At 38.0% G+C, this 14,753-nt stretch overlaps 1 protein-coding gene across 1 annotated transcript in view; it reads right to left on the bottom strand.

Moving 5' to 3' along the window:
- Nucleotides 1–3,585: 3,585 nt before the first annotated feature.
- The window catches only part of LOC109674487 (uncharacterized), a 50,904-nt gene continuing 39,736 nt past the window's right edge, over nucleotides 3,586–14,753 (bottom strand). The window contains 3 exon segments of the mRNA XM_020151438.2: nucleotides 3,586–12,262; nucleotides 12,908–12,959; nucleotides 13,167–13,293. Coding sequence (XP_020007027.2) covers nucleotides 10,954–12,262; nucleotides 12,908–12,959; nucleotides 13,167–13,293 — 1,488 coding nt within the window. The 3' untranslated portion in view covers nucleotides 3,586–10,953.

Below are 14,753 nucleotides of genomic sequence, written 5' to 3'. Positions count from 1 at the left end.
CCTTTCCTTTCTTTCCATAGGCCATCATCACTGGACCTCTGCCCAACACTGTCCTTCACATTTTGGCTTGTTTGTCCTTCCATTCAGGTGTCTCTGCAGTCCGACCCAGGATATCTGACTGTGCACCACAACAATGCTCTGCTGCAGGAGAGAATCCCTTTGTCCACCAACTGGGTGGTTTCTCCTGCTGTTTTCTGGGGACACCTAGAAAATGTCCACATACATGCACAAGATAGGCTAGCAGCTGGCAGTGGGGTAGCTCCTGCCCTATGATATGTCTATCCAAGCAATTAGGGCCACTGCAGGGATTACCTACCACCCCTCAATCTCAGTCTAGGTCCCACAGGATTTGTCCTGGTTTTGGACATTAAGTCCCATATTTTGTCTCAATATTGGATCTTTGGACCTAATGGACATGTCTCAATTTCTGACACTCTATTTCCAATCCACAAAAAATGGGCCAAAATTATCCAAGGCCCTTAGGGCAGTCCATTGTCATGTCTCCTCAAAGCCTTCAGACTTTGGAGTTCACAAAGACCATTAAACTGAAATGGCTAATTTTGTATTGCAAAGTGATTTCACCCCAATATAAATTAGACATTGGCCCAAACAGGCCCCTTTCTATTTCCAAATTCATCACAATCTCAAAAACTACCAATGCTATCGAACATGATTGCAGGTTTCCTGATATCAAGGTCCCTGTTTATCTATGCTTCAGTCTCTCCCTTTCTCTGTTCTCCTCCTAAACAAAAATACTCCCTCCTCCACATTTTTCTGTCTTCCACTGAAAACCACCTTCTCTGACTTCAACTCATCTTTGTCATCCTTTCCTCATTTCACAAGATATAAAAAATGTTTAACTTGTCTCTAAATCTTTCTCAGCCATGATGGACATTTCCTTTTACCCCTTGTACTCTATGGCCTGCACATGTCTCCTCTCACAGACTGGCAATCTGGGTGAGGACAACAGAGAAAGAAATGGACAAAAATGAAATGGAAAGAAAATTCCTGGTCAAGTCACACTATCAGTTCTCTCATCCTCTTCAGTGACACATGGTCCCAGAACTGCAAACATAAAATCAATTGCAAATCTAAATGACATCTGGTTGTGATGATGGGAGCTACTTTTCTGTAGCTCCCACCTGGAGCTCTCTCCTGGTCTTCCACCTAACGCTAAGCCTCTAAATGTACCTGAACACTTTAACAGTTTTTCTCCTTTAATACTTGCTTTTGAGAAAGGCTATTGTTCACTGCAGATATGTCAAGACCAGGAGAGGGAACAGGCCATATCCAGGTTGCTGCAGGTGGTGACCCTAGGCTGGCTCATTCTGTTGGCCAAGGTACAATAGGGTTGGGATTATGGACCCACAATCTCAGCCTCACTTGCACACTGTCTGGAAAGACCAAAGACAGAATATCAATTCTATATCTAAAAGTGCCCCGTGTGTTTAAATTAAAATCTGTTTCCTAGGTTATGGCAAGCTAAATGGCAAAAGTACAACCTTCCTGAGTTCTGCTATGGATTCAGTAAGGCATTTGGATTTTTTTTCACCAGGCCCCTTGCCTAAAATTAACTCTTCAGGAGTTAAATCACTCTACCTTATCCATGATTTCTATCACCAGTTCAATGGAGATGAGTCTGCCCTTTTTTCAGCCGGTCATACAAATTCTAATTAAAAAATTGTTACTGTGAACTAAAATGGTGGATTTGCACATCCTATATCCTTTATCCAGGCAAGTATATGGGATACCAACTCTACACCCAAGATTAGGCTCCCCAAATCTACTTTAACAGTTTGCCTAATAACAAACCTACTGTAGCCCAAGGTAAACTATTATTAGCATTAAAAAAAAAACCCTCAAGCAGTAAATGTAAAGCCTTCAATATCTTTGAGTGTACTCAAAGTGTAGTTGTATAGTGTGTCATTGGCTGAGTTTTCTGTATGTCTGTTGTATGATTAACTTATTAGATACAAAAATCTGATAGCTATGGCAACAGTCTTATTGGAGACGGAAACATATCGAAAGCACATTCCTACAATTGACTCTTGCTTTAGATATCAAGCTGCCAAAATGAGTCCTAAAAGAACAGCACAGGAAACATCTCAATCTGTTCCTAATAATTTTAAAATAAGGGATCATTTTACTTGGAGATGCTTAATTTTTACATGTTCTTGAACTCTGTGCATGCTTAAATTGATACTTATGAAATGGCTAATTTAAAACTTTCCTGCATATGCATGTGCTTGTACATCTTTAGGATGATTCTCATGATTGGGTTAATGCCAAGAAATGAAAGGTTTCTTTTCTCCTCTCCAGTACTTCTTCTACTGGTACTTTAAAGAAAAACAGGTCTAATTAAAATACAGGCATTTTTTGTGGACAGTAACAATTTGTTTCACTTTGTCATGAGTTTAATTTACATTCAATTCTTTTATAGCTAGATATATTAACAAAAGTGCCTTAAAGTTACTTACAAATAAACAGTTTTTTGAAGAAAGTAAATTGCCTTTCTTCATGGGTCTGCACAGTAAAAATATAAGGGTAATTGGAAAAATAATTTTATTTAATTTAAAATTCTTATAAAGTCATTTAAAAAATACAAGTTACAAAATCAACAAATCAAGAAGTAGGAAAGATATAGAAGGGTATTGAGTATGTATTTTTGGGGAAAAGTTAAAGGGAAAAATTCAGAGGAGGCTCTTCACAGACAGTTTGGAGACAAGAGGGGATAGCTTCACAATCCATATGGAGTCACTTGAGCCAGACCTCAAGAACTTACTAAAGCCAACAGGCTTTTAAGAAATGATCTTACACAGGGAGAGTAAACATCCATGGCCAGGCTCTGCAGTTGGGCAAATAGGGCCACAGTCATCTTATCAATGTGTGAATTGATCCCACTTTTGATGCCACTCACTGGTGCTGTGAATCCTGCAGGGGAGGTGGCCAGGCAGGGGGTCAGGAAAATTGTCCTATCCTGTCTTCTACCTGTGAGAGGTGACTTTGTCCTGGCCCACAGTCCCCTCTGAAAAGATCCATACGTAAAAACTGAGACTCCCCATCTGTGTGGTGATGCAGGGTATTCACTGGGTCCTCTATGCTTATTTATGAAGTTTGTGTGGGTAAGGAGCATCACAGTACAGTGCAACCTCTATCCCCATTCTCTCAGGTGAGTTCTGGGTTTCCTGAGATAAGAGTAATCAGGAATTAAGTCCTCTGATTCTTAGTGCTGCCACTAAATCTATGAATTTCCAAGAATCTCCTTAATGCCAGACCTTTTAGAAATATACATCCACATTCATAAATGGTTGCTCTTGGAGTGGAATGGAGACTTATTCCCACCCCCACCACACACACATAACTGTTACTGTTCTCAGATTGTTTGTCAGTTTTATAGGAATGAATGTTAAGGTCAGGTGGTCTTAAGAAAGTGGGTCTGAGGGCTTGTCAATTTTTAGAAATGAAAATTGAGGTTTTGTATTTGCTGTAGGAGAAAGGAATGGAGTAAGGGATGCACTTTCAGAATGGACATGATTTACAGAGCTAAATATCACTTCAAATTACCTTGAAAGATCCAAGTTCAACTAAAAGTCAAGTATATTTTATTTCCTTTGTAAAATTTGGGACTAATGCCAGGTAGATTGCTACCTTGATATTCTTGGGACCAGGAACTAGCCTTGTTTTACATTTAGAAAGAACTGTTATATGTGCTTTAACAATAAGTACTATTTCTTTAATGTCTCTGAACACTTTTTACACTGTTTGAACTTGTCAATCCTTGTAGACCTGTTAATCATGGTATAAACTTGCATTGAGTTTAAGACTGTGGTACTTAATGTGTGTATTAAGATACACATGTACATGGCAAATGAGTATATAAGATAGCGTTGCTGCCTGAAAGTGTTACTAAGATGATGTAAGCGATTTCTGCATGGTATAAATATTTGTATATATTTTAAAAAATTGTTTGAATTAAAATTTTGCAAACTAGTTTCCAAATTTGAAATTTGCAGGATTCTTGACTTTTGGAGTTTTAGCAAAACTTTTCTCCCTGCAAAGTGGACCCATGTTTTACACCAGCTCTTGCAAAGAGGTACTTGAGAAACTTAACTTCTGTGATACCAAATGATAAAATAAGGGGAGGTGCCCAGGTGTACTGAGCTCTTAGGATTTGAACTTCAATGTGTCATTCAGTGTGGAATACTTTTATCTACCTATAGCTTCTGACTCTGTGTGTAAAACATGATGCTTTTACTTTCCTGAATGAATTCTAAGCTAAAAAGAAGAGTCAGGTGGAATATCACAGGTTATTGGTACAACCAAAGTCTTTAGAACGAAGACTCCTGGAAAAATGCAAGAAGCAGTTGCTTTTTCTAAGAGGAAAGACGCTTTGTGGAAACCTTGTTTGAGACATTTAATTTGTACCATGATTCATGCATGACACTGAAGCCCATCTACCTGAAGTTCTTTCTACTGTTTGGGTTAATTTGTTTTACATGTTTGAGAGAGGGAACAAGTGAATAGGAAGACACCTCTAAGTAGATACAAGACATGAATTTGTGTTAATGATCTGTTGTTACTGTTTTGACATTCTTTATGATTTCATAGCACAGAGACCCATATTTTCATTGGTGGACTGAGTCCCACACAGTATGTGTCAGTGCTGCCATCTGTGATATTCTACCAATTTTTGAATTAAAAAACTTTGTTCACAGGCTCATATAGAATCATTTTTTTTCTCCACTTAAAATCTGAGGATGCAAATTGTGTGCTGGTAACTCACACCTGTAATTCTAGCTACTCAGGAGGTAGAGATTAGGAGGGTCAATGCTGGAAGAAACGCTCGGAAAATAGTTTTCAATATACTGTTTCAAAAAAACCCATCATAGAAAAGGGCTGTTAGAAAGACTGAAGGTGTGGGTACCAAACCCCGGTACCCAAAAAAAAAAAAAAATTAATGTTACAGTGCTTGCCTACAAGGATGAAAACCCAACTTCAAAGCCAACTACAACCACAAAAGAAAATCAAGAATGTGGTTTTTGCCCATATGGATGTGTATATGCCTGTATCAAAACATGAATAAATGAATCAGAAGAAAAAAACTGGATTCTTACAGTCAGCATTACAAGCTGTCAGAGATCAGAGTGCAATAATAATATACTCAGAAATTTTAAGGAAAATATTTTGTATTTTATAATATCTCATTGTTCCTCCTTGTAGTTCCTGATTTCATCTATTCATGGAGGCTCAGAAAGTGCTTGTGAACACTGTGGAATTCTCTTTGCATCTGTGTGAAAAGTTAACATTTCAATTCAACTGTGACTAGAAGACTATCAAAATATATGTATTTGGGGACATTTGTATTGTGCGGCAAATAACTTGAGTGAATTTATTTCCATGTCTTATGACCTGATGAAACAAAACTGCAGTGTAATGAGCTATAATATCTGGCAGAAAAAATATATCTGAATGAAAATTTTGGGATGGGAGAGCAGTACACTCATATATATTGAGGGTAAGTTATCAATGCTAATTAGTTTGCTAGGTCCACAAAGTAGAAGAGCTGGGAAATAATGACATTCTCCCACATCTACTGCAAAAGCCTTGGCCTAGTCAGAAAACTACCAGAGGCTGAAACATCACAGACCCTACTAAGGAAAGTACAGGGGATATGCTGGGTTGAGGTAGCTGTGGAAAGTCTTTTTGATAATAATGTCTAGGGGGTCCATAGATATGCAAGTACTGCTTAGACACCCAAAACTGTTCATCTAGTGGTATATGTGACATCTCAAGCATATGAGGTAAGTGCATATGATATAAAGCACAAAAGTCGGTCAGAAAATCTATGGAGGCAAGGCTACATGGACCTGTGGGCACAAACCTTGCCTCAGCATGTCCAGAAAGCAGAGTGTTGGATCAACAATGATTGCATCAGGGAACCCAGTCATCTAAATCCTACCAGGAGTAATTCCATCTTTCACAAAGCCAAAATGAGACTCTCCTGTGTCTTGAGGCTATGTGCCACACTTAAAAAAATTGAAGACATCTGGGCTGAGGATGGGGTTCAACAGGAAGAGAGCCTGCAAAGCCAGCAGAAGCCCTAAGTTATAATACATTCCTGACAAATAAACATTTAATTAATTAAAGTCAGTCTTTCCACACTGTGAAAATGTTTGCTGAGACCAGTATCATCCACTATAAAATTTCCACCTTGTGAAAATGTTTCCTGATCAATTTGAGCGGTTGAAATCCCATGAGACTTCTGATAGATGGATGTTTGCATAGGTCTTCGTGACAGGTGGATTTTGAAAAAAAAAATCTTAGGTGGCTTGGTCACAAACGTTTGGCACTAAGGACATCATTTAGAGGCAATTCCCTTCTACATTTCTGTATGTTTCTTAAAGATGTGTGTTGCAATGCCCAACCTTGGGTGTCGTTTCAAGGTGACTCCCTTCCTATTGTATCCAAAAGATGTTTGTGTTGTGATGCCCTTTTCTGGTTAGCCATGGATCTATGCTTCTTCAGTCCCCTGCCTGCCTATCCTAGGCTATTTCCTATCACTAGATTGAGACATATTACATGTGGTTCTCGGTATCTAGTGTTGTGGTAGTGATATTAAAATACATTCGACACTTCCCCTTTTAGTTTTGGTTGTAGAAATTTTGACAGTGATGACTCCTGATCACTCCTCTCCCCAGGAGTAAATTTTGACAATAACTTCCCCATTCACCTCAGTGTAGTTCCCAGGGCAGTCTATTTTCCATGCTGCCTTAAGATAATTGCTACCTTCATGAGTGGCCTAAAGCTGTTTGTGACTCAGTTACCTAAAAAATATGCCTTTAAGTATACTTTTCAATTTTTATTCCTCTTTGGCATCAGGATACCTTTGGTGTGAATCTGATATTCAGAGAACAAATGAAATCTGTGTCAATGTTAGATGTCTTGTTTCACTGTGCAGTTTTTTTCTCTTATGTTAATCAAGTCAGAGAAGTAGTGAGTGAAGTAAACTTAAGGTGAAAATATATTCCTATTCAACTGAATAAAAGGAAACACATAATTCATTCCTATGTCACCAAATTTATACTCAACTCTTTTATGATACCATAAACTACTTTTAAGGAACTAATAATTTTAAGTAATAGCAAAAATTAGACTTTCTCATTTCCACAAGTCTCTCTGACTTCTCTATGCCTTTTAAAATGTTTACACACTCAGTGTAAGAAAATGGACAAAGCCTTACCAAAATAATATGTGCAAAAACCACTTAATCCCACTAAAATTTTGTTGGAAAGCCCATGTAAGAAGGCACATACTCAGTTACAGACCAAAAATGGGAGTAGACTCACCTTCTATTTCATTGTATAGCAAAAAGGTTGGAATTATGGCTGTTATGGTGAGACTCTCTTGGCTAAGAAGCAGGATTATCTCTGACGAGGACTAATGAAGGATTTAGGAAATCTGATGGCTGAGAACCATGGCTTGTCTGTTGATAAGGAATCACATTGTAGACTAGAGAGCTAATATTAACAATACAGCAATCTTGCTGACCTGAAACCCCAGGACACTCAGCCTCAGCCCGATCATCCAAGCAAGTATGTCCTCAAACCCAGCACCTAGGACATGTTGATGACAAGAAGTTTTGAGAAGTATTCTTTTGGCACACTTGATTTGAACTTGTGGCCTCAGGAACTAATTATCCAGGCTGGCTTTCAAACTGTAATCACTCTGGTCTCTGCCTGAGTACCTACTGTTAACAGGAAAAAAGGCATGTTGGACTGAAAGGTAAGCAGAGATAAATGAGGAGATAGATATGCTAGACTGAAAGAAGCATGGGGATGGCTCAATACCTCAGCACATGCTTTACTGTGAGAATTCTTTGGAGGCAGACCCCAGCAAGAGAGAAGCCCACAGCTGCTTGCAGCCTAGGGACAGATATAGCCAGTAGGAGAAGTCCAAGTTCCCAGGGTGGACTCCCAGGAAGGTCACTGGACAGGAATACCCTCCATTGGCCCTCTGCTACTCCTGAGATAATGCGGTCTTTTAATGAGGCTGGGTGGGAAATTTCTAGTAGTTGGCTAAAGTTGAATGTTTGTTATTCATTAGGGCTGGGTGTAGTTTTCAGTAAGCCAACTGTAATGAGGAAGGGCACAATCCAAAGGTGGCTGCCCAATACTTACCCTAACAATTAGAACTGCAAGCTTGAACCACCAGCATCTAGCTCACACTATGAGAGTTAATCACACAGAGACCAGTTTTCCAGGAATGAAAATCCCCATCTGTACCAACCACAATAAAAGCTTGAGTTCTCAGGACACCCAGTGCAATATTCCTTCTAGAGTCTTCCACCTCTCTTGCTACAGGGTGTAGCTTTGATTTTTTAATTTTTTTGCTTTGCATTACATAAACAAACCTGCCCAAATCTCACATCAGATCAGTACGACTACCCTGTGTTCAGTTGCCCAGTGCTTCCTACGTAAAATTCTTGCTTAAACTGTTTTCTTTTCTTGATAATTCTTTTACCCAGATGTGGCATCAAATGTCCCTATCACTCTCCTTATCTGCCCTTTATCTTGTGTAGAAGTGTAAGCACATGTGCTGTTTGCTGTCATTCCTCCATATTCCTCTTGGCAGTTTCTGAAAGCATTTTAATTAAGCTATTTATTTTGTCTTATTTCTAGTGTTTGCCTATCAAAGGTAAGGGGTGGTTTGTGTGCATAACTGATTGTGTTTACTCTGAGTTGTCCTGATTCTCAGGTGTGTTTACAATTCTCTACTTCCAGCCACACAGTGTAAAGTATGTAACAAAATCCACTTTATGAAGCATACTAGGTAGACTAAATGCCTTAAGACATTTGAATTGAGTGGACAAATAAGGAAATCCCCATAGCTGGGCACCAACAGCTCACAACTTAATCCTAGATGGTGAAGAAGAGCAATCGGTAGCATTATATTTTGAAGCTTGCTTGGGCAAATACTTTGAGGGACCTTATCTTAAAAGTACTTATTACACATACAAAGGCTGCTGGGGTAGCTCATATGGTACACTATCTGTGCACCAAAAAAAGGTCTGAGTTCAAATCCCAGGGCCAGCAAAAACAAAAATAAAAGAATGGAAGGAACTGATCCAAATTGTAGTTCCACCAGAAGGATTGTGAACTAAAGTTCACATGTGTCTACAGAGCAAAACAAAGGAAGGGCAAGAGAAAGAAAAAAATGCAAAGTGAGCTATAGTTTAATATTAATAACAATCTTGTAACAATACTATTAAACATACTATATAATAATAAAGAGATTAACAAACAGCCCCCAGTGGAAAACAAATGAGTCTTCAGTGGATTTAAATTTAAAGAGAAAATTGACTCCTGAAAAAACAGGTATCACACAATGGTGGCCAAAACAACAAACATCTAAAAATGAGAAAAGAGCAAATTCAGTTTTTACTTAAAAAATGCTTTCTATTCTTGTCTGTGTCTTGGACAATATGCACACTGAAATGGGAAACAAGAAAGATAAAATCTGAACACTTTCACAAGTATTATTTCACATTTTTCATCCCAGGATTTGGAAAACAGAGGTTGGAACATCCTAAGTTCAAAACTCCTATTATACATCTCCAGTTAAATAAGTCCCTGTCTCAATATAAAATGTAGAACATGTTGAAAGTCACAATCAAAAAGACACACAAGGGCTGCCAAAGTGGCTGAAGTGTTGGAAAACCTGGCTAGCAAGCATGAGGCCCTGAGTCAAAAATTCCAGACCCATATAAAAGAAATATTTAAGCACCTCCTTCCAGCAATTAAGCAAGTCTATTGATACAGCTGCCATTATAGGCTGGCATCAGAATAAGAAGCATAGACTGTTTCTTGAAAAAAATTTAGACATACATGTCCCACAGATCTCTAAGAATGTTTAAGCCAATTGCCAGTGGCTTGGGCCTATAATCCTGGTACATGAGAGGGTGGCAAAGGAGGATCATGGTTGGAGATCAGCTTGTGCAAATAGTTCACAGATCCCTGCTCTGAAGCAACTAGGAGAAAATGGACTAGAGGCTTGGAGTCAAGTTTTCTCTTCATACCATATTTGAGCATATCTGTAGAGGAAAGCAGGTGACATGGCATGCTTTTACTAAACAAAGTTATATAAACTGGGCAGTGTCATGAGTGCAAGAATGGAGTTCCTTCATGTTGTAAATGGAAGAAGGGTTAAGTAAACTCTTTCCCTCAGTACTTCAATACATATTTTAATTTTGTATGTTTTGAAGGAGCACTGGAATGTGTGAAGGCTTAGTCACATTACACACATGAAGAGCATTCTGTTACAAGGTGAATTGTGTTGTGTAGAAGATTACTGCAAGGTGAAGGCATTTCTACTGTACTTACATTGATAGTGTTTCTGAATTCATTCATATCACTGTAGTGTGATATCTTACACGTATTCTTTTGGTAATGAGAATAAGAGAAGAATTGTGTCATGTCAAAGATTACGACAAAAGATGAAGGCATTCCTACCTTACTTACATTGATAGTGTTTCTGAGTTCCTTCATGTTGTTGAAGGAGACTAGGATGTGTGAACATTTTATCATATTTGACATGACCCTAGTGTTTATTGACATAATAAGTTCTTTCAGGTGCATGAAGGGTACTAGAACTAAGGAAGGTTTTCCACACTGCTTATATACACTGGGTTTGTCCTGTTTGCATTCTTTAGTGAGTATGGAGGATACTGGCTAGAATGTAGGTTTTTGCTCATTCCGTACATTTATAGTTTCTCTGCATAATGTCACTAAAAATTGCTCATATCCATAGCTTTCTTCTCTAGTCTAAGTACATTTATGTATTTTAAGGGTAATAGGGCATGTGAACACTTTAGCCACATTGGTTGTACCCATAAAATTTGAATTCTTTCAGGACTCAAAGGCGACCAGAATAAGTGAATACATTCTCACATTGCATTTATCTATACGGTTTCACATGTGTGTGAGTTCTTCTGTGTGCTTGAAGGTGAGTGCATTAAGTGGAGGCTTTCCCACATTGCTTATATTCATAGGGTTTCTCTCCAGTGTGAGTTCTTTCATGAATACAAAGGGTACTTGAATCAGTGTAGGCTTTCCCACATTGCGTACATCCATAGGGTTTCTCTCCAGAGTGAATAATTTCATGTTTTTTAAGGCAACTGGAACGAGTGAAGTCTTTCCCACACTGCTTACATCCATATGGTTTCTCTCCAGAGTGAGTTCTTTCATGAATACGAAGAGAACTGGAAAGAGTGTAGGCTTTACCACATTGCTTACATTCATAGGGTTTCTCTCCAGAGTGACTTCTTTTATGACATCGAAGGGCACTTGAATCAGTGTAGGCTTTCCCACATTGCTTACATCCATAGGGTTTCTCTCCAGTATGAATTCTTTCATGTATTCGAAGATAACAGGCATGAGTAAAGACTTTCCCACATTGTTTACATCCATATGGTTTTTCTCCACTGTGAGTTCTCTCATGATATCGAAGGTTACTCACACAAGTGAAGAATTTCCCACATTTGTTACATGCATAGGGTTTCTCTCCAGTGTGAGTTCTTTCATGAATACGAAGGGAACTGGGAAAAATGTAGGCTTTACCACATCGCTTACATTCATAGGGTTTCTCTCCAGTGTGAGTTCTTTCATGCATACGTAGGGTACTTGAATCAGTGTAGGCTTTCCCACATTGCTTACATCCATAGGGTTTCTCTCCAGTGTGAGTAATTTCATGTTTTTTAAGGCAACTGGAACGAGTGAAGGCTTTTCCACACTGCTTACATCCATAGGGTTTCTCTCCAGTGTGAGTTCTTTCATGTCTTTGAAGGTTATTGGCTTGACTAAAGACTTTCCCACAGTGCTTACATTCATAGGGTTTTTCTACACTGTGATTTCTTTCATGACATCGAAGGTTCCACACATGAGTGAAGAATTTCCCACATTGTTTACATACATAGGGTTTCTCACTAATGTGAGAAGTTTCATGAATGTGAAAGGTACCAGATGGAGTGAAAACATTTCCAACTTGTTTCCATCCATGAGATTTCACTACATTGTGAATCCTTTCATGGATTAGAAGAGCTTTGTCATCAGTGAAGGTTTTCTCATAAGTATCACATATATTGCTTTTACATGGTGCTGTTCTAAGCAGAGTATCCTTGCTTACAATGTTCTCTGGAGTTTGTTGAAGGGATTCTCCACATTGAATACATTGTTTATGTTCATGCAGTCTTGCCAATACTTCAGGGCTGTAAAACAGACAAAGATTACCATTGTTACCCTATTAAAGATTTATGAGGACATGTTATGGTGCTTGATACTGTGAAGATTTATGAACACAAATGTACTTGTTCTGCAGCAGGGCCTGAGGACAGCTATTACCAAACAGTGGTGTTCACAATGTGTTTCCATCATACTATTTCCATGTTAGGTGTTTGACAACACTGAATGAATTTTGCTACATTCAAATACACTAAAAGGGCTTATTGAGATACCTTGGATAAAAAGCATGTTGGACTGTAAAATAAAAGAATGAACATGAAGACAAAGGATGAGTATTGTGCCATTCTACACCAATGCACACAATAATCCCATTGTGATGGAATTGATACAATACAGTTAAATTAGTTTGTGCACAGAGTGGGATTATTTTTCTGTATTGAGCAATTGGACAGTGTCTATTGTGACTTCTTAGGAGAAAACAGGAAAAATGGCACATATCAAACTTTGGATTTTCTGATTGTGGACACTTAACTTATTTTTCCAATCTTAGAGAAACTTTTCGTGATTTAAACAATTTAGAAGTAGAAGTTTTGGTCTCATTTCCTTGGTTTTCAAACTTCTTGTCAATGCCACATCTGATGTTCACTGTTTTGGTTATAAGTACAAATTACCTCATATTTCTTCTGGGATTCCTGAAGTCCTCTTCAATGTTTTCATTTAATTCTTTTGTTTGTAAGACACAGAGAAATCATTAGTATTTAATCAATATGAAAGAAAAATTTGAGACCTCAGCTATTTTCATGATATAATATATGATCATGCATATACATGAACCATTACTGTCCCCTTTTAAATACCCCATGAGGCAACAACACCAATGAGTCACAACAGTAGTGCACACTTTCATTAAGGTAATGATGCCATATTTACCTATGTAGAACAGGTTGCTATAGGTTTCTAGCATCACTTCTCTGTAGAGCTTCTTTTGGGAAGGATCCAAACAGCCCCATTCTTCCAGGGTGAAGCTCACATCAACATCCTCAAAGGTCAGGGGCTCCTAATATGTCCCACACACATTTGTGAGAAGAATTGTGAGTGTCAGAGGAGTAGAAACAGACAATCTCTGTGTAATAAATTCACATGCTGATGTGGTCTCCATATATTCAATGCACTCATTTTTATCACACTCTCATTATCCATCTATACTCACAAGCACTTCATAGTAATTCTGACTTATCAATGGACCTCTCTGTTAAATTCAAAGCAGAACACGGTCACAAAAATTACATGTAATACACTGAGATTGTAGCAATCTACTAACGAATTCCTTCTTAGTTCCCATTGGAGTAACATCAGGTGCAAACAGACTGAACGAATAATGTTTTTACCACATGAGTAAAAGTTTTTTGTCTACTGGCACTGCAGAAATGCTAACGGGATGAACCTCACCAAACCAAAAATAAAGAGTAAAAAGGGGAGTGTCCTGAACCAATTTATTCTAATAGTATCCTATTGTATGTATACTATTAACGATTATTTGCACATTTCTGCAAGGTTTACCAGAAGGAGTCTGTAGTAAGAAAGCCCACAATGCACTCACTCATGGTCATGAATAGAAAGTTGGTATGACAAATAGTATTTAATATCTCTTTCCAAACCAATTTTATTTTATTTTGGGAATTAAGCACCTTCCTGGTGACTGTATCAAGAGAGAACATTTGGAAGCTTCTACCTGGTTTAGAACAAACCAACCCAAATTTAAAGCTAAATAAGACTCATGAAGGATCAGTCACATAGTTACAGTTTTTGCTTTAGCAAGCAAAAACATAATGTAGAAAGAAAACATGTAGCATGTGTCCCTAGAAATAGATTTCAAGTAGCTGTACACAATTTTGCAATTTCTAAAATATACCTTAAAACTCATGAACAAAACTACTTTTAAAAGTGTAATCAGTGTCACAAATTGCAAACAGCAATTAAAAATAACTGGAATGAGAAAGGATCACTTGAAGCACATGTGGAGGACCAGAAGGAACACAAGTTAAACAATGAAGTGATCTACATAGCAAGAACCACTGTCAATAAAGGAAGAATAATAATGAAGAAGAATGGGAGAGAGCAAGGGACAGAACATAGTGTCCTATTGTGTATAATTAATAAACAATGTTCAAACTACATTATCAAGGACATTGTACTACAACAAAAATTAACAAATAGGCCTGAGAGGAAAGGGAACCAGTCTTCCCTTGACTTTAAAGTAAGAGAAAATTGATTCCTGACAGAAGACACATCATACAATGGTGACTAAGAGCACAAAATCTGGAACACAGTTTCTCCTTGAAAACACACATTGTATTCTCCAACGCCATGGACAATGATCCATTTGCATGGGAAATAGGAAAGATAAAATCTGAATACTTGTGAAGTCATGGTGTCACATGCCTGTTATTCCCAGCATTTGCAAAACTAAGGGAGGACTAGCTTATGTTCAATGTGATCCTGGTATGCATCTCTAGT

The sequence above is a fragment of the Castor canadensis genome, chromosome 14 (genome assembly GCF_047511655.1).
Source record: "Castor canadensis chromosome 14, mCasCan1.hap1v2, whole genome shotgun sequence".
Classification (NCBI taxonomy): domain Eukaryota; kingdom Metazoa; phylum Chordata; class Mammalia; order Rodentia; family Castoridae; genus Castor; species Castor canadensis.
Note: the sequence above shows the minus strand (reverse complement) of the source record. Positions and strands in the feature narration are given on the sequence as shown.